The following is a 19,271-nucleotide window of genomic DNA, read 5'->3' as shown; positions in this document are numbered from 1 at the left end:
ATAATTTACTCTCTCTCCCAGTCCATCCAGTGGGCCATGGGGGACATACAATGTCCAATAACTGTCCCTGCAGTACCACCCAGGACAGCTCCAAGTCCTGAAAATGCCCCCATAACTTTTTTTGATCAAAGCAAATGACAAGTACCACCCAGATTTCAGGGAATGGAGAAACACTCTACATTTTCACAGAAGCTACAAGGTCACATCGCAAAGGGACATGAATGCTGTGAGAGAAGTAATTCCAAACATGTTTTGCAAACAACCTATCATGGTATCATTTCTGAATATCTGAAAGTAATCAAACCAAAGTTCCACTTTTCAAACAGATAGTAATAAATATTTTTTTAAAAAGTAGAGGAGAAGAAAATTCTCTCTTCTCTCTTCTCATTCTTATAAAAACAGAAAATTTCATACATTAAGTAGGAGATCTTCAGTGAATAAGTCCTTGTGTAGAGTTCATCCTAACTAACCACTCACTACATCTGTGAACTTAAGCAAGTACTTAATGTCAATGTGTTCATGTTCAGAGGGAGGGGAAGGTGGGGAGGAGATTATGTGGTTTACTTTCCCTTAGTCTTTGTTTAGTTTTATTGCAACAAGAGCCATCATTTGACATCTATCCATCAGTGATTTCAGAAATATGACTTTGAACAATAATGTGAGGTAGTAAATACAGTGACTGAGGGACTATAGCACTAGACAGGATTGAGTTCAATTTCCATTTCTGACATTTGAGCAAGTAACAATTTAAACCTCTTCAAATTGTAGTTTCATTGTCTTTCAAAGGGAGATAACAATTTCTACTTTAAAGTGTTTTTTAAGGATTAAGTGAGATAGTGATTGTGAATCACTTAACTTCACACAGAAAATGCTTTAAAAATGTTAGCTAGTAGCCATTTCAGAAAAATGCTTTCTCTAGACGAGTTCATTAAGTTCTTCCTGATGCCCACAGATAAAATGGCGGGCCGTGTTTAACCATGTATATGTGTCTGCAAGAACAGGGTTTGTGCCATCAGCCTCTGAGGCTTCGCTCCTGTTGTTTCCATCAGCCCTCTTGCCAATCCGAGTTCATCTTTGTAAATACATACACACTAATATTTACCACTCTTCCACTCCAAGCCATAGGCACAAATTGGAAGAATATATGCTCACTGTTTATTTAGCATAAGAGATAACCTTCTTACCAGACAATTTAAAACTATGCTCATAGGGGATATTATGCAAGCACAGAGTGGCTTCTATCTGGAGTTTAGGGGTAGCTTGAAATTTTTGCTTATTAGTCAACACACAGGCTAACCGGTCATTCTCTGTGGTTTTTAGGCCAACAGTTCCCCTACAAGAACATCCTGCCTGCTTTTCCTTATAATAAGAGAGTCCTCAGCTGACCTCATCTCAGGGAGGATGCACAAAGAACGAGTTAAGCTGGAGAAGCACAGACCAGGTCCTACAGCAGTCAGCCAGCCCTTCCCTTCCTCCGACACCCCGTATCAGAGAGCAGATGCATTGGTGTAATAGTTGATGGGACGTTATGGCACAGCTGTGCATTTCTCCTTTGCCATTCAATTGGCCTTGTTCATTTAAACATCTTCCATTACCACTCTTGAGTTGACAAACTCTTCTGTGTGACTATATCCACTTTCCAACAGGGAGCGTTATTCCAGGTAAACTGTAGGTATTGGCTGCCTCTGGAGAGAACTGTGGCAGATTGGTTCCAAAAATCAATCAGCCCAGAGAATGCCATTACCAGAGAGCAGTGGCCACTCAAAAGACACTTTTGTTTGCCTCAGGAATGACCCTCTATATATTGAAAGTCAGAAACATCAGGAACTTCTTTAACACACAGGAAGTTGTGCTCCACCTTGACAGTCTATTTCAGCCTCACCCCCCCCCCCCCCATTTTTATTCCTTTTCTGTTTTTTTAATTTCTAAAGAAGTTTTAGGTTACATAAATAATCCTGGGCAAGCCTGATGAACTGGAGAGTAGGTGTTGGCTGCAACTCTGCTGAGAGGCAGGCCTCACCCGGCATGTGAACAGCCAGAAGATTTAAATCTCTGGGACACATATTTAACAAGTATATTGCTAATTATAGGCTCAGAAAAAGGGGGCATAAGAATCATGTGTAGGAAAATTATAAATGAGTTCAACGCCTGTACATTGGGAGCATAGGTTATCATATATATTCCAAGGTAAGGTCCACTGACAGGGTGCCGAATTCCTGGGGTTGTCTGTCCTGCCTGTATTGTCCGCTGGTCTCTGGTTAGGCCCTGTTTACTGTGGCACTCAGAAAGCCCATTTTAAGGACTGCTACTTACAGAACTCCCTTTGTTTTACCACCACATGGGAATCCTCCAAAGGGAGAAATGGTCTTTAAAGTACGCAACCTGACATTTTACTTGATTAGGATAGATTTCCTATTCTCTTACATCATAAGATTTGAATTTAAAAAATAGTAATTAAACAAGAAAATAGGTTATCATTAAAGCAGAACAAACGCTGGGCTGTGACTTGATTCTGTCCTTCCTAAGATCCCACTAGGTAATCAAGCCTGACCTATCCTAGGCCAATCCTTTTGAGTTGTTTGAGGTCTAGAAATGATTTGACAGCAGGATATTCGTGTCGAACAGTCCATCTAAGGAGCAGAGTGAAGAATAAGATGCAATTAAGGAGTCGGAGCAATCCCTCAAAGGATCTGTGGAACGCTTTCCATGCTGAATTTTCAAGAGTTTCTCTTGAAAAATCCCTGTGACTTTAATTTGAGTTGACTGTGCTCAATTTTGTACCTTTGCACAGACTACAGGTCTCTCCAACGAGTTGAGTCCATTCTAATTGCAGACTTATAGACTTCCTATTACAGCCACTGGAGTTAGGCATGAGAAGAATTCTTGTCCTCTCACTGGACATTCAGTCATACTGAGACCCTGAAATGTTTGCCTGCCCTGCTCCATTGAAAGGCAATTTGATCTCTTTGTTATTGCAAACAGTTATCTTCTGCAGGGGAAAATTTTTTTTTATACATTGAAAAACAAGATTGGGTTTTATGGCACCATGGGCCTTTTTAGGTACTTAGGTAGCTTTCTGGGGAACATAGCTAAAGAGCACTGTGTATAGTTTCCCTAAAATTTATGAGTAATTCCAGCCTTTAATGGAATAATTATACATAGGTGGGTATTTTTTATATCCTAAAAGAAAAAAATTGCCTATTCTAATATGATCGGGAAATGCCAGGGGTAAATAAACTTAAACAAGATTCCTTAAGTTTTTCGATGTTAATTTTTTGTGACTCTATAAGAAGAACCAAAATGTGCAGTGTTTCCCAAATATTTTGACTACTTTTTTGCCTGAAATACATCACAGGATTACTGTTCCTCAGAGCAGAGTTTGAGAAACAGGACTCTGGAGCAGTGGACTTCAAATGAGAAATACACACAGTGTGGAGGCAATGCAAAAAAATGACCATTCAGGCTCAGTAACTAAATATTGACATTTCTATTTATATTTTAACACCTAAATGAAAGAAAATAAGTTTTGTTAATAGTTACTTGCAGACTGTTAGGAATAAATACAAAAAATTTAAATACTAATATGGGGGTAATTTTTTTACTATGTGGTGTTCAATTCAAAAAGTTGATAGTGCTATGATAAATACATAAATAATTTGTACACTCTAAATATTTATACTTTATAAATAAATACTTCTTAGTATTCAGTAAGAGCTCAAATAATGATAACTGGGAACATAATGTTGACAGTGATATTATAATGTTGACAGTGATATTATTGGTAATTCTAATACTATCTTATCTTTTCTGGCTGCATAGACCCGGTTAAACAGGATGTCTAAAATTACATTAAAGCACGAACTCTGTGATTATTGCTATGTTAGGTATGATGGGAGATACCAAATAGATAATTACCCTAGGGCATTTACCAATTTAGGATAATGTTTAAATAAATAATGAGAGAACAATATAAGTCAGTTTAATTTCCCACTAGAAAAAAATATATGCCATTGATAATTCAACTCTTAAATATTCTCACTGGAATCCACTGTTTAATATCCTGGTACATGTTTATATTTTTCCACAGTAAAACCCTTCTAAAATGAAATATTTAGTTAGTAGATAATAAAATAGACATGTAGACTGACAATAAAACTGGAAAAAAACTTTTTAAAATGTCGTATTATATAAAATAATGTCACAATTATGTGAGCATGTTCAGATATTAAGTGAATGTTTTCAAAATGGAATTTCTGCTCTTTAAATCTCATTTAGTATATGTTTTTACCAATATCTGAAAGCAAGCATATCTATTGCTTACATCTTTTATACCTGTTTGATTTATACATTTACAAAGACTTTAACACTTTATAGAGTCTTAATCCCTCAAGTAAACTCTAATAAATATGTATTTTAGTTTATTCATAGGCTGTCTGAATTTATTAAGTGGGTTATTTTTTTTAATGATAATATAAAATAATTTAATGACTCAGTTTCTGGAATCCCATGAATAAAATGTAAAAAGATATGTGTAATTTTCAATACATTAATGAGGCATTTCACTGCATCTCCTTTTGATATCTTTTGAAAGAAATCTAATTCCTTTTCACTCATTATTATGATGAAAGCTCTGAAAGTCAGGTCATTTATATTTTAATATGTCATCTTTCAATTTTTTAATCACTTTGAGGATTGCCAAGTACTCCTCCAGAGAAGATTCAAAGTGAAGAAGAAAATGAGGCCTGGCTTGAGCTAGCCCTCAGTATATTGAGCTGACTTTGGACCTTCGCCACCCTTACGTGTCATGGACTGTTATTCTTTTGTCTGCAGAAATCAGTGATGCAAAAGCATACTTTTGCTTTCCTTTTGCAACATTCTGTATTTAGTTAACCCAAAGAAGTTAAGAAGATTGGTTATTTAAGACCAACAGTAGCTACAAAGTACGTACAATATGCTGCGTCTTTGTGTCAGATTCCAAAACCTTAGCCATCAAAACAACCTTCCAATGTTTATTTTCAATTTACAAACACTTTGCAGAGTTCTGTTTTGTTCAACAGCTAAATTTCTCTTGGTGCAAATGCTTGCATGTGTTTATGACATAGCAGCAAAATGGTGTATAACTAAAGGTTTGTCATAAAGTTTTAATAATTCTTACTTTTCTAAAAACCATTAGCTAACTTTTTTTAGCATTATCTGCCAGATACTGCTCTAAACATCTTGCAAATAACAACTTATTTTTTTCTACATGACATCTCTGTGAAATAGCTGTTTTCATTTTTCCAATTTATAGATGAGAAAATGAAAGAGAAGTTATGTAACTTGTCCCATCATTTAATAGAGAGAAATAAATGATGAAGAATTTTAGGATTATCATTGCGAACTCTGTTATCCTTGTTCTTTTTAATCACTCAGCAAATCTTTATTTAGCGCAATTTCCATGCCAGGAACAAGGGAGTAGAGCGGTGACCACGATGAATACTTTCACAAGGCCGAGTATCTGAGTAAATGACCATCAGTCCAAATCCACATACGTATCAAAGAAGTATTTTATTTATTCAACAACATTTACTGCCCCTATTTTCTACCAGATACTGCCTAGCAGGCATCTGTCAAACATCTGGCATGTTGACAAAAACTCTTGATAATGTTTCTGCCTATTAAATAGTGATAAGGCATCTACTATATAGCTTATTGAAATAACATCGATGTTTACATGCTTCTGCCAAAAAAAAGAAGAAAAGAAGCTGGAGAGAAGAAACATACTCTTTTTGGTTTGGACTTAGTTCTCTGTTGGAAATTGTGACTTGTTTTTCTCATTCTCCTAATTTGAAAATGGATGAATTTTATTTTAACACAAATTGGCCTTTAGTTTTGCAAACATAGTATATTTTATATTTTCCTAGCTAGGAGAGTGAAGTGGAAAAATTCTAGCTTTCAGGTCATTCACATAGATCTGGTGTGAAATTTGTACACAAATACTTAACAGATGTGTGATTTTTGGCAAGTTATTTAATCTCTCTGAGCTTTAATTTTCTCAACCATGAAATGAAGATAAAAATAACTAACTTGCAGCAGAGGTGCTCAATATCTAAAATAAAGTTTTTAAATTCTGCTAATCTAAAAACATTATCTAGTGAGGATTAAATGAGATAAAAATGAAGAGTTTAATAGAGTTCCTAAGAATAAAAGACAATGCTCAATAAATGACAACAGTTATTTTAATTATATCATAGTAGGTAAACAGTAACTAATTGTTGAACAAATGTAAGAATGCCTCCTAAATGCACTGTGCATTCAAACTGTACACTATACACTTTTAATTTTTCCTTAATGATACTACAGTTAATTTTGTATTGAGAGGTTTTTGAAAATAGATATGTTGCAAACTCAAAAGTTGGAGATGACATATATAAAGAACTGATGACTGAGTTAATATGCACTTCTCTTCTGACTCAAAACTCAAATATATTCATAATTCAGTTATTTTATATTTGTGGAAAGTTTGGTTGCATTCAGTGCTGGCAGCATTTATTGCATTACTACATTTACTGGCTGAATGTGCTCTTTTGTCTTCTCTTAGAATAGTCTAGAGTGTTGTGATAATGTTTGAGCAAAGGATTTTTCTAGTCAGATAAACCGAGGTTCAAGATCTCAATATACCACTTCCTAGTGAAGTGGCAAGACTTTATGCAAGCCGTTAACCTTTCTGAACTGTGGTTGCCTCATGCAAAGCTGACAATACTTCCCTCCTAGGATTGTTGTAAGGATTAAATGCAGTGATATACTTACTGCTAGGCTTAGAATGGTTCCTAGCACATAACAAACTTTCAGTAAGCTGTAGCTATTATTATTTCTATGATTCATCTTCTAAACTGGTATTCTTTCTGTTTTGTTCGTGTATTTGTTTTGTTGTGTTGTGTGTGTGTTTCCTTTTACAGATGGATATACAACTGATGACATTGAGTTTTACTGGCGTGGGGATGATAACGCAGTAACAGGTGTAACAAAGATTGAACTACCACAGTTCTCTATCGTAGATTACAAACTTATCACCAAGAAAGTGGTGTTTTCCACAGGTTTGTATCAGGGAAGAGGGTTAAGGGAAAAGATCTGCATCCCATCTTATCAGAAATATTCTCTTATATCAGGGTTGGCTTCCAGGGAATGACTGTGACTCTGTGACTTAGATCTGAAATGAAACAAAACCAAAAAAATCATCCTCAGTTCTGAACCCATTCAGTTACTTTCCAGAAAGCACCCACAGCAAAGCTTAAAGGATCTGCTCTATAGCTCTTGTTTTTCAGAAAAGATACTAATTGTTAAGGTAGAAAATAAGAGGAACAAAGACCAGGGTCACAGAGCCTGGCTTGGGGGCTTTCTGGCAGGAAGGAGTAGATGTGGCACTTTCTATTTCAGTCCACATCTCCCCATCTTACCAAATGGTATGGACTTTTCTTGAGGTCAGATAAAGGGAAATTTTGAAGAAATGTGCCTAAGCAGTTATGAAGGAAAAGAATGAAAAAGTTAGGAAAGAACTGGAATCCCATTCCCCCAAATGTATGTATTCCACAATGTTTTAGTTTACTGGCTGGGAGAAAACGCCATGCAAAAGGCTGTCTTAAACAATGGAAATGTATTGGCTCATGGTCCTGAGACTAGGAGAAGTTCAAATCAAGGCATTACCACGGTGATGCTTTCTCCCAGAAGACTGTGTTCTGGGGCTGGCTGCCAGTGATCCTTAGTCCTTGGCTTTGCTGCTACCTGGCAATGCACATGGCAACCTCTCCTCACTTCCCTGTCCCATGGACTTCCAGCTTTGGGCTGCTCCTTGTGTGGCTTTCACTCTGCCTGACTTTCCATTTAAGGCTTTCAGTAACAGGATTAAGACCCATCCTGATTCAGTTGGGCCATACCTTAGCTGAAGTAACCTCATCAAATCGTCCTATTTACAAAGGGTTCACACCCACAGGAATGGGTTAAGTTTAAGAATATGTTTTCCTGGGGGTACATAGCACTATACCATCACAAACAAAATTGATTCTCATCCTCTGAACCTACTAGAAAATAGCCACACCGCAGTTCAGTCTAATTGCAATGAAGTTCTCTAAAGACAAGCTGGAGGTTTTCACACTTTTCTCAAAGAGTAGCAATTTTCTTAAGAAGCTTTCCCTCTTGTTTTGAAGCTAAAAGGTCTTCCAGATATCAGTATTATCCTGAAATGCCTTCACCATCGTTACCCTTCCAGGACTGAGATTTTTGTATTGTGAGATTTGGTTTCATCAGCACAATTTTTACATTTTCCTAATAAAAAAAAGTCAGGAAAGTAATGACTTTCTAGGCACTTATTTAGGGGGAAAGCTAATAAGCCCACAGGAAGAGCCCTCTTTATGTTTTTCTTATGAAAATGAATCTCCTAGGCACAGAAACAGCTAATAATGTAACCATAGACTTTAAATTGCCCTTCTCCTAAGGATTCAGCCATCTTATTTCTCTGCAACCTATTTGAAGCAAGGGCTGGATGATTTAGTAAGAATTCAAAGTAGCTTCTAGCTTTAAAGAAAGAATAAAAGCCACAACAGCCATAACAACTTTCCTTAAATTCAATGTCCTCCAAACCTTCAGATTGTCTGGAAATGAATTCCTACTTGTATTCTTACTTTAATATTAGGATACTGGGCTTGGTCCAAGAAGGCTAGGTAAGACTTCCTTTCAATTAATGAGAATAACTCTCCCCCCTCCCCATTCCTTATCACAGTGAATCTTCTATGTTCTAAGACTGTGTTCTGTTAGATATTTTGTTTGAAGAGTAATTACCCAGATCACCACAAGCAAAGTACCTAACCTTCACAAAACTGATTCTTTAATTTATATTTCCCACAAATATTGCTCAGAACAGTGATTCCCTACCTTTAGGTGGGTTAGCGATCCCTCTGGAACTTTGATGCAAGCTATGAAATTAGAAAGCAAATGTATTCGCATGAAAACCTATACAAAGTTTCAGGGGATTTCTGAACTCCCTGAAGCTTTATCATTGATTCCAGATTTTAAATGTGTTCTGTGACTTACAAAGAGATTTCTTTTACTATGATTGGAGTATGCAACCGTATTCTTGTATATGACAAAACTTAAAGGATAAACTTGCTGAGGAACAATTGAGCGGGTAGACAAAAAGACTATCCCAAACTGTCTTGTTATCATAATTATTGAGAATGAGTATCTTTGATGGGGTTCTTTCAATTACTGGTAAGTGTAGGGTGTGCTCAATGCTGTGTATCTCCAGCCAGTCAAAAACCCAGTATTTCCCAGACGACTTTTACAAAACAAAGTATTCTTCACCAGAAGCTAAAATTTAATTTAGGGAAGATACACACAATCTGTGAAGGTTTTTAAAAGAAAGTATACAGTAAATACTCATTTACATCATGACGGTAATGTTCTCCACTTGTCTTTTCAGGTTCCTATCCCAGGTTGTCCCTCAGCTTTAAGCTGAAGAGAAACATTGGTTATTTTATCCTGCAAACCTACATGCCATCCATCCTGATTACCATTCTTTCCTGGGTCTCCTTCTGGATTAATTATGATGCTTCTGCTGCAAGAGTGGCATTAGGTAGGTCATTTTCCAACTGCTTGTGGAGTTTATGCATGTGTGTGTGTGTATGTGTGTGTGTGTGTATGTGTCGTCCTTACCCTGCAATTTGTGATACATGAAGAGACCATCCACATTACAAGAATTTGCCTGGGAGACTCCGGGTGATCTGATTCAGCATTAAATCAATTAAACACAAATTAAAATTCTTTCATGTCAAAATTAGTTAACTGCATAGCTGTTGGTCATTTTAATGAAATTAGTGTCATCAGTTTGATATTTTTATTGAAGCATATTTCATGTAATATTGCCTGCATAATTGTTCAATTTGTATCCGTGCTTCTTTACCTGAGAAGAGTTTCCATCTATCTTTTTTTTTTTTTCTGAGCAAGAAACAAGGAAATGTCGTGTATAGCTAATGGATAAGCAGAAAGACTTCTAAAGCCTTATTAACATCTTGGAGTAGTATGGCAGAGGGCAAGAAGTACTGAAGTAAGGTTGTTGGGAAATTGTTCACAGCACTTCCTATCTTTTGACTCATTTTTGTGTTGTAACATGAAAGGAGGGAAATAATTGTATTTCCTGAACATTTTATATTAACTCTAGACATAGTAAGTTAATGAACTTTAATAAAATCTTTATAATTTTGAGTTCTGACTGTTCCCTTTAAAATGTTGAACTGCTCTACCATTTTAATCATTCTTTCCTTAGAGAATTCATTTGTTTATTCATTCAACAAATATTTGTTGAACATCTACTATGTGCCAAATATACTATGCCCTGGAAATATAGCAGTGCCCTTCTGGAGGTTATGTTTTAGCAGTAGAGGATGGAAAATAAATTTAATAACTATGCAAATTATGTAATATGTTAAGCCTATGGAAGGAATGAAATAAAGTAAGGGGGATAGGACTAGATAAAGTGTGTGGTATAGAATAATCAGGGTATGCCTCACTTAGAAGTTGTCATTTGGATAAAGCCTTAAAGAAAAAGGAGGGAGACAGTCATGTAGAAATCTGGATGAGGACATTCCAGGCTGCTGTAGAGGTCCTGAGGGAGAAGCATGCCGAGCATGTCCAAGAAAGAGTGAGGAGGCTGATGCAGAGGGAATGCCGAGACAAAAATAGTAAAAGACAAAGTAGGCGAGGGGACCAAAAGATCATGAGGGGTTTGCAGGCTATAGTAGAGACTTTGCTTTTACTCTGAGTCAAATAGAGAGCCATTTAGCAAAGAAGTAACATGCTTTGATTTCAGTTTTAAAGGAATCCCTTTGATTGCTATATTGAGATCAGATTGTGGTATCAAGTGTAAAAATGTATTGAATGACCTCCCAGGCTGAGTTCAGTCCCATAGGCTATATGTATAGATGTGCATATGTGTGTATGTGTGTATCTCTCTGTCTATCTATCTATCTATAATCATCTAACTAATCTCTCTCTCTTACAATACCATAAAAGTCCTTTAGTTATAATTTATGTTTATTTGGTTATTTGACCAATGTTGTTTTCCCCTACAGTACTGGAAAATCCAATGGGGAATGGTCCATATCTGGTTTTGCTTCCATTAAATCTGAGGTATCTCACATAGTAAATGGTACTCCATAACTAAAGGAATGTAGGAAGTTTGCAAATATCCTATCCAAAGCAGAAAGCTGTTACCTATTTTATGTCTACTATAGGAATAGTAAATATTTTTTTGACTTTTTAAACTAAACTTTTAAATTTTCTTTTTATGTAAGAAATTTTATTATAGGTTCAAAAATACCTTAAAATGGGATTGAGATGAATAGTCAAATCAATACTGTTAGTTTTATTATATACATGGTGCAGAATAATCTGTGGTTAAAATGATGAAGAGAAAAATGAAGGAAAAATGTTTCAATGTGACTAAGATTATAAGGCGTAAAACATCTTAGATTATAAGGTATAAGATATCAAGATCTGAACCAAGATCTGTGATTTTCTTATCACAGAAAAAAATGCTCAAATTTATTTCTTCTGAAATAGAAATAAGAAGTAGAAATATACAGGCTCATGTAGCTGTTTCATGAGCCTGTATAAAAACAAATAAAACAAAAAATTATGATCTTATTAGAGAGGTAAAAATAAATAGCAAACTATGTCCAAACAAATCACAAAAAGGGAACTTAACCTTTTTGAAGATGCTGGGCAATGCTTAAGACACAGGCTCCGGAGTCAGAGAGGACCTGGTTCAAAGGGTGACTTTACGACTTCCCATCTCCATGGTCTTCACCTCTGAGCTTTGTCTATTTTCACCTCATTCTTGCTGGCAAAGTTGGCCTTCACCCTATTCAGGACTCTTGACTTCAAATGCTTTTGGCCCAGCACATATTAATCTGTCTCTTCAATCACAGCTTTGAGGGAAACTACTCCCCATGGCTGGGGATGCCCACTCAGCTGGACAAACAATTGTCATAAAATCCAGTATGATATTTCCTATAAATAATCCTGAAAGAATTCTCTATTACGTATTTTGGCATTATATGCTTACTTACCCAATCCAGAAACAAAAGTGATATGATTCTTGCTTCTCTGTTCCCTCCCACCTCCTGTTTCCAAATGTTGACAATATTATTCCACATTTATTGTATAATGTATCCATTTATTTCAGGGCTATTGCTCTTATTTTAACTTACTTCTCCATCACTTACTTGAATTATTCTGCATGTCTCTTAACTAGTATTCTTTATTCCATTCTTTCTTGCTACTCCTCCATTGTTCACACTGCTCTCAGGGCAATTGACCTAAATATAATTTGACTCTATGTCTCATCACTTGAAGCTGGTTGGTAGTCCACATTGCCTTTAAATTTAAGCCTAAATTCCCTCTTAGGTATATATGTTTATCCATTAGGCAGCCCATGCTTAAGTCTCTGCTCTCCTTTCCACTTTTCTCCTTATGTCCTGGATGTACTCACACTAATTTTCTTGAGATTCCTTTATTGAGCTATGCAGTCTCACACCCCAAAGTCAGCCTTGACATACAAAGCTCTCGGCATCACCAAAGCAGCTCAGTACTGCCATCACTTCTGACTTCCCATGTCTTCTTGCCTGGGTGACTCACACCCATTCTTCAGGACTCAACTCAGAAGTTTCCATTCCATCATCTTCTTTCCCACTATACCACAAGGCTGAACTATGGTGTCTTCCATATTCTCACCCCTCACCCTGCATACATATCTAACACAACATTTAATTCACATTTCTGGTTTCCCACTAGATATATAATATATAAATACAATTTAAAATATTCCAAAATGACTAATATTCACTGTAAATCAATGATTTATGCACATCTCCTGGACTAATCATAAGACTCAGTATATAATAGATGCCCAATAACTATTTCATAACATATATGAATAAATAAATGAGTGCAATTAACCTTCCCAGAATTTATAAGAGCAGCAAAGAAATGGGAACATTATTACATTAACTCTTTCATTTTTTCAGGAATCACAACTGTTCTTACAATGACAACAATCAACACCCATCTCCGGGAAACTCTCCCTAAAATTCCCTATGTGAAGGCCATTGACATGTACCTGATGGGGTGCTTTGTCTTCGTTTTCATGGCCCTTCTGGAATATGCTCTGGTCAACTACATCTTCTTTGGGAGGGGACCCCAACGCCAAAAGAAGGCAGCTGAGAAGGCTGCTAGTGCCAACAATGAGAAGATGCGCCTGGATGTCAACAAGGTAAATTTAGAGGGCAAGTCCTCCTGTCTTCTTAAACTCATAGAAGAATGCTAACAATATAGGCTAATATCCTTGTTTCACAAATGAGGAGACCAAGACCCATGAAAGAGAATGGATACTTTTCCTCAGATCACACAGGTGGAGGCACATTTAGGGCCCAAATTTGTGACCCAACATTTTGATGCCCTTTACATTAACCTAGTATTGCCCAAACATTAGTCATCTCAACCACCTTTATGATTTTTTCCATGTGATTGCAATATATGTTATTGTTTTACTTTATATTAATTTACATTTGTTTACTTTATTTAAAAGTCTAGCAAAAAAAAAAAGAAACATCATTCCACCAGTATTAGTTCCAAATATACCAGAAGATAATCCTAAACATAAATGAAAAATACATGTTGTTAAATTCCATATTTCCTGATGAAACTTGGGGCCTAAGTTCTGCCTTCATTTTGATAAAAAGGGAGATCAGCAAGTATGATATGTTTAACAACCCACCAGCTTCAAACTGAGACTTTCTCCCTCAAGTAATCAGAGGAATAGAAAGAAAAGTAGAGGGGAAAAGAGAGGAATAATTTTTCTCCTTAAATGACACAATATCACTTAATACCTTGCATATGTACCATTTAAAATCACTGAAGCACTTGACCACACCAGACCCCTATCTTGCTTATCCCAGGCATAATCAAAAAGCAATTGCCCACACAATTGTAAACCCTGTTTGTTTTTAAGGCATTAATTCTCAACTTAGGTTGTCCATTGGAATGACCTGGAGAGCATTTAAAAATAGTGGAACCTGTACCCCTTGCCCAGAAATGCTGACTTAACTGTCCTGAGATATTCCTGGGTGTCATGATATTTTTTTAAATTTCTCCAAGTCATCCTTACTTGCAGCAAGATTGAGAACTACCATTGCTTTGAGGTTTTGATAGCAGCCCTTTGAGACTCTTGACTTCCAAATTATGATTTTATCTGGCTTACTGTATAACATTTTCTGCACTAAACAGTATTTATGGATTTATTTTCATATAATCAAAATATAGACACTTCAGAATAGACAAAAAAAAATAAGACCTTATTTTAATGTCTGCGCTAAATAGTGTTTATAAAGCAGTGAGAGATGTTGGATTCAATAATAGTGACAGGACTAGAAAAACAACATCTGGAATCAGTAACCATAGGATTAAGTAGATATTGCACTGACATTTTAATATTTAATCTCAAAGATAGCACATTATAAATCTTCTCTACCATTGGTTTTTATTTGTAACAAACCCTATAGAAGCTCTCACTCACTGATGTTTTCCATATACCCATAGGCCTGATATTTGATATTGAACTATTCTCTAATCAGAGACACTTCTTTCTTAGGAGATATATTTGTAAGGATGCAGATTTTAAGTATGGCCCTTGAAAGCCAATGTACGCTGGAGTCTAGGCTATAGTCAATGTCTCTCTGATCCCATGGTTATACTTACGGGAATTATTGGGATCTGTCAGTAGATTCCAACTTACAATTATGACTCTCAGGCTAACAAATAAGATTATGCTCTTTAAACCCATTTTATAATTTTCCTGATATAAAGCCCTTGTAAAGAAAATAAAATGAATAAATAAAATTATCTCTTAAGACTAGTTTGAAATGAGTTTAAATCAGTTGCCTAAAGCCAGGTTGACTTAATAAGATAACATCTGATCTCTTTTCACTTTCATCTACCCTATTGTTTTATATCCATTTGCACTTGAATGACAAATTTGAGACCCAGCACAGTGGAGGTTTTAGAGCCAAATGAATCAGGAGAGAATCTGATAGTTTCAAATCCAATGTGCAAAGGTGGAGATAATGAGAAGTTGACAGGGTAGGAACACCATTGTTGTGAAAAACCTATCCTCTTGGCTGAAGGTGTATCCACAAATCAGATTGTAGAATGAGAAAGCTGAAAGAAGTTATCTAGAGATCATCTAATCCACCAGTTCTCAAAATAGGGACAGTTCTGCCCCACCTTCATCCCCAGAAGACATTGGGCAATATCAAATTTATTTTTGGTTGTCGCAAGTGGGCAGGTGTTGCTGGCATCCAGTGGAAGTCAGGGAGGCTGCTAAACAACCTACAACACAGAGGGCAGGCCCCCACAACAAATCATTCTCCAGCTCAAAATGTCAATAAAGCAAAGGTTGCAAAACCCTGCTCTAATACAATCCCTTGATTTCAAACATGAGAAACCTAGGCCAAGAAAAAATAATGTTTGTCCTATTCTTAAAACTCTTTAGCAAAACCATTTTCTTTGATCAAGATGCACAACAATCAAGACATCATGTGTTATGGTTTAGCACAGTAGTGACAAAAATATTTTAGAGTCAGTCAGGCTCAAATTTTACCCTCCCACTTAATAACTTTGTGAGAGTAGACAAGTAATTAATCCTCCCTGGCAACTTCAGTTCCCTCAACTGTAAGATGGGGTTAAAGTCCTCTCTCATAATGTTTTTATAATGATCATTTGTGATAAAAAGGAAACGTAGTTCCCAGTACATGGCAAGGACTCAGAAGTGGGAAATATTGATAAAATCAACCTTAAATATTGTAAATGATAGGAATTATTACTTTTTAAAATAAAACTTACAGCCTCCAGAACTATTTGTTATGCCTGCCTGTGTGTCTTACGACACAATCCTGTCCCAAAAAGAGAATACTATCTATGAGGAATTTTTCATGAAAGAATTTTTGAAGTCAAAGCAAAGCAGTCATGTTTCAACAGGTAATAGCTGCAAAATCTACAGCAAACCAGCTATTTAGAACTTCATCAAGTATTTCTTAAGCCAGAAAACCTGCAGCCGTCTTGATTAGATTAAAACAAAAGATGAACATGACCCTCTAACATTCCAAATCCCTAGTTTCCTTTTCAACTCCACATGAAAGAGAAGATTCACCATAGTTTCTGCCTGATTGCACAATGCCTTCTTTTGTGTCAGCATCATGAATAATGCCACTCTATTTCTGATCAAATGTCCCTTCTTTTCAACTGTAGTTCTGAAGCCATTCTGTACCCCGCCCCCCCCCCAAAAAAAAAGATTGGGCACATAAAATCAGCTAAGTATTGTTGGCTGCTGTGGGAAATTGAGTCTCTAGAAGAGGGACTGAATTTTTAACTTCTTTTAGTGAGACAGAAAGAAGGAGAAAACTGTGGGTTAGAGCTTCTAAAGTGCTTTTTAAATTGTGTTCTGTCCTGAGGCCAGAAAGGGTTGAAAAGAGAAGTAGGCTAAGGTGGAAGCCCATTGCTGGTTCAACAGCAGTATTCCACATTTTTTCTAATCTCTTTTCTGTATTAGTTTCCCATATGTTTTTATTTTAAGAAGAGAATTTGCATCTCTTAAAACAATTCTTATCCTGTCATTTAACTATTGCAGAAACTAAGGCTCTTAACGTGAAATGACCAGCATTGCAATAGCAAAGTTAGCAAAATTTCTGAGACTTGATCTGGATTTTACTGTCCTTATGCAGTGTACTTATCACTATATAACAAACAGACAAAAAATAACTGATTCCACATTAATCCATATGTATTCAACTCAGTTGACCTCACCTGAAAAAACCTCACCTGTCTGCTCATAAGTCATTGACTAACAAATGAGTATCACTTTCTTAGTTGTCTTTATGTTACAAATTAAGTTATAAAATACCAAGATTTTTAAAAATTAAACTTCAAGCCAACAAAAGGTCTATAAAATATTTTTTCCCAAGTGTGCCCCTAAGTCGTTAAAAAAATACAATCTCTATTCTAGTGTTAGGAGACTTTTCCCTATTATCCTTTGCATTCTTCTGTTTGTGTATGTGTTCTTTTTCCTTATAGAATTTTCTTTTGATTGATTTCACCCACTCTTCTAATTCATGCCTTCAAGTTTTCAGCTCCCTCTTCTTTTAAGCTTTATGTTGTTTCCTTGTTTATTTCCCTGACAATTACATATCTGAGAATTTTATTCCTGCCTTTTCCCTATCTTGATTCTTGCATATATGAAATGCCTCCAAATTCCTATTGTATCGAAAGGCCCATAAAGACTAGTTTTCCAAATAAAGCTACTCCAAAGTGATCTCCATTGAGATTGTTCTTTATTCTGCATTCATGGATGTAGTGAGTCTCTATGCTGTCCTTATTCATTGTGCCTAACCTTTTGCAATGCAAAGCCACTAATATATTTTCAACCTATTGACTTTCTAGTGTTTGGGATTCAATTTTTTAAAAATAAGACATGAAAACACACAACTAATTAGATTTCCCTGTCTCTGTGAGCATTGGTCTTTTCGTGTGTTTTCAAAAGACCAGTTAGATTGATCTATATCCCATTTACTTTAACCACCAATCCTAATCCAGTGGCATCAGTCGACTTAATTAGCACATTCTCTACTTTGTCTTCCAGATTTTTTATAAAGATATTAAACAAAATGGTACCCAATATCGATCCTTGTGGGACCCTACTGGAAACCTCTCCCCAACTAGACGGACTACCAATTACGATTTCTCTCTGTATACGGTTAGATAGCCAGTTTTTAATCCATTTATTTGTATTTCTGTTGAAGCCAATTTGTTTAGCTGTTCCCTTAAAAATAATATATGGGGTCTTTGCAGGTGACCTATGCACATGTGTCCACATGGACTTGGGGATAAGTTAAATGATTTCATGAGACTTTAGCGGGGCTTGCCTGGATTTTTCTTTTAGAATATAGCTTTGGTAACCTAAGCTTTAGTGTTCCATTCAGGTATTATTGTTTTTGCTAGAGAAAGAAGCCAAATGGGTCATCTTTTGACATTTCTTTTCATTTGTTTTGAAAGGGAAGAATGTCATTATATACTCTGGGCCTTTTTTGGTTCTGTTTTTATTGTGTTTCTTTTTGAGAGCTGAGTAGGTTAAGTATATGTATCTTTTATTGGTTGGCTCTGAATTCTGGCACCTATATTTTCTGCACTAGGTTATTCATTGGTGTGGAAGAATGTTTTCCCTGCATCAAGTCCTTACTGATTTATATTCACTTATTTTTCAAATTATATTATCTTTGCAGACCCAGTGCTGTTAAAATAACAAATAAGTGGCAATAATTGAGACTGTGCCTTGTCAAAACTCCTGAGTTAAATGCACTCCATGGGAAAGAAGCCTATTCCTGGCTAATATTTAGACTTTAGTTTCTGAATCTTCATGTGTTTGCAATTCTTAGTTGCCAAATTGTTTTTCCCTCCAAACTGGAAGATGATAATGATTATCCTTAACATTCCATCTTATTATTATCCATCCACTACTTTGTCCATAACTCCACTTTTTAATTTCTGTTTCTTGCTGAGGCAGTGAATGGTATTGAATTTTTGTGAATCTTTCCTATAAGGACTTGATGCCAGACAAACTTTCATTAATGTATCTTCTAAGTATCATGTTCTTCCTTAATTTAATTGCTCTGTTGCCAAATTCCTTGGTACCTCATGGTTGTTGCCTTTGGGGTGAGGGGTATGTATGGTCAACCTATTATATTGCTCTAATATTGTTCTAATATTTTAACTTACTGTTAAATTTCATTGTTTGCAGTGTTATGTATAGTGAAAGAGTCTGATAAATGATATTCTTAAATAGATTCCAGGAGAAGGAGCTTTGTTCTTTAGGATTTTAGTCATATCATAGTCCACTAAATATTCTAGCACCTGCTCTTTGCTATCAGGCTATCTCATTTATGTTGTTGTTGCTGTTTTTGTTTTTGCAGTAGTTTCTCTGGTTGAAACTGAAGTAGACTTATTTGATTGGATTGTATTCTGAGTGGAATGTTAACCATTTAGAAGAAAACATGTTTGACAGTTGCAGTTTGGGTTTATGATGAAAATGGTTGAATGGGGTAAAGTCACATGAATATGCAGGAAGATCCTCAGAGCATGAAATTATTTTGAAGTAAATTTACCTCCTCGGTGCATTAAATTGTTCAGTTGAT

At 35.9% G+C, this 19,271-nt stretch overlaps 1 protein-coding gene across 12 annotated transcripts in view; it reads left to right on the top strand.

The window, feature by feature from the left end:
- The window catches only part of GABRB2 (gamma-aminobutyric acid type A receptor subunit beta2), a 282,363-nt gene that overhangs the window by 230,972 nt on the left and 32,120 nt on the right, over positions 1-19,271 (top strand). For 7 of the 12 annotated variants that reach the window (XM_058281805.2, XM_058281797.2, XM_058281792.2 and 4 more), the window contains 3 exons: positions 6,939-7,076; positions 9,455-9,607; positions 13,059-13,303. In XM_058281805.2, the coding sequence (XP_058137788.1) occupies positions 6,939-7,076; positions 9,455-9,607; positions 13,059-13,303 (536 nt within the window). Of the gene's footprint in view, positions 1-6,938; positions 7,077-9,454; positions 9,608-13,058; positions 13,304-17,722; positions 17,837-19,271 lie in introns of all 12 variants that reach the window. The other 5 variants (XM_058281772.2, XM_058281765.2, XM_058281756.2 and 2 more) reach the window with 1 other exon arrangement.

Source organism: Dasypus novemcinctus, chromosome 2 (genome assembly GCF_030445035.2).
Source record: "Dasypus novemcinctus isolate mDasNov1 chromosome 2, mDasNov1.1.hap2, whole genome shotgun sequence".
NCBI classification, from domain to species: Eukaryota; Metazoa; Chordata; class Mammalia; order Cingulata; family Dasypodidae; genus Dasypus; species Dasypus novemcinctus.
This window is presented reverse-complemented; position numbering and strand designations above follow the sequence as displayed.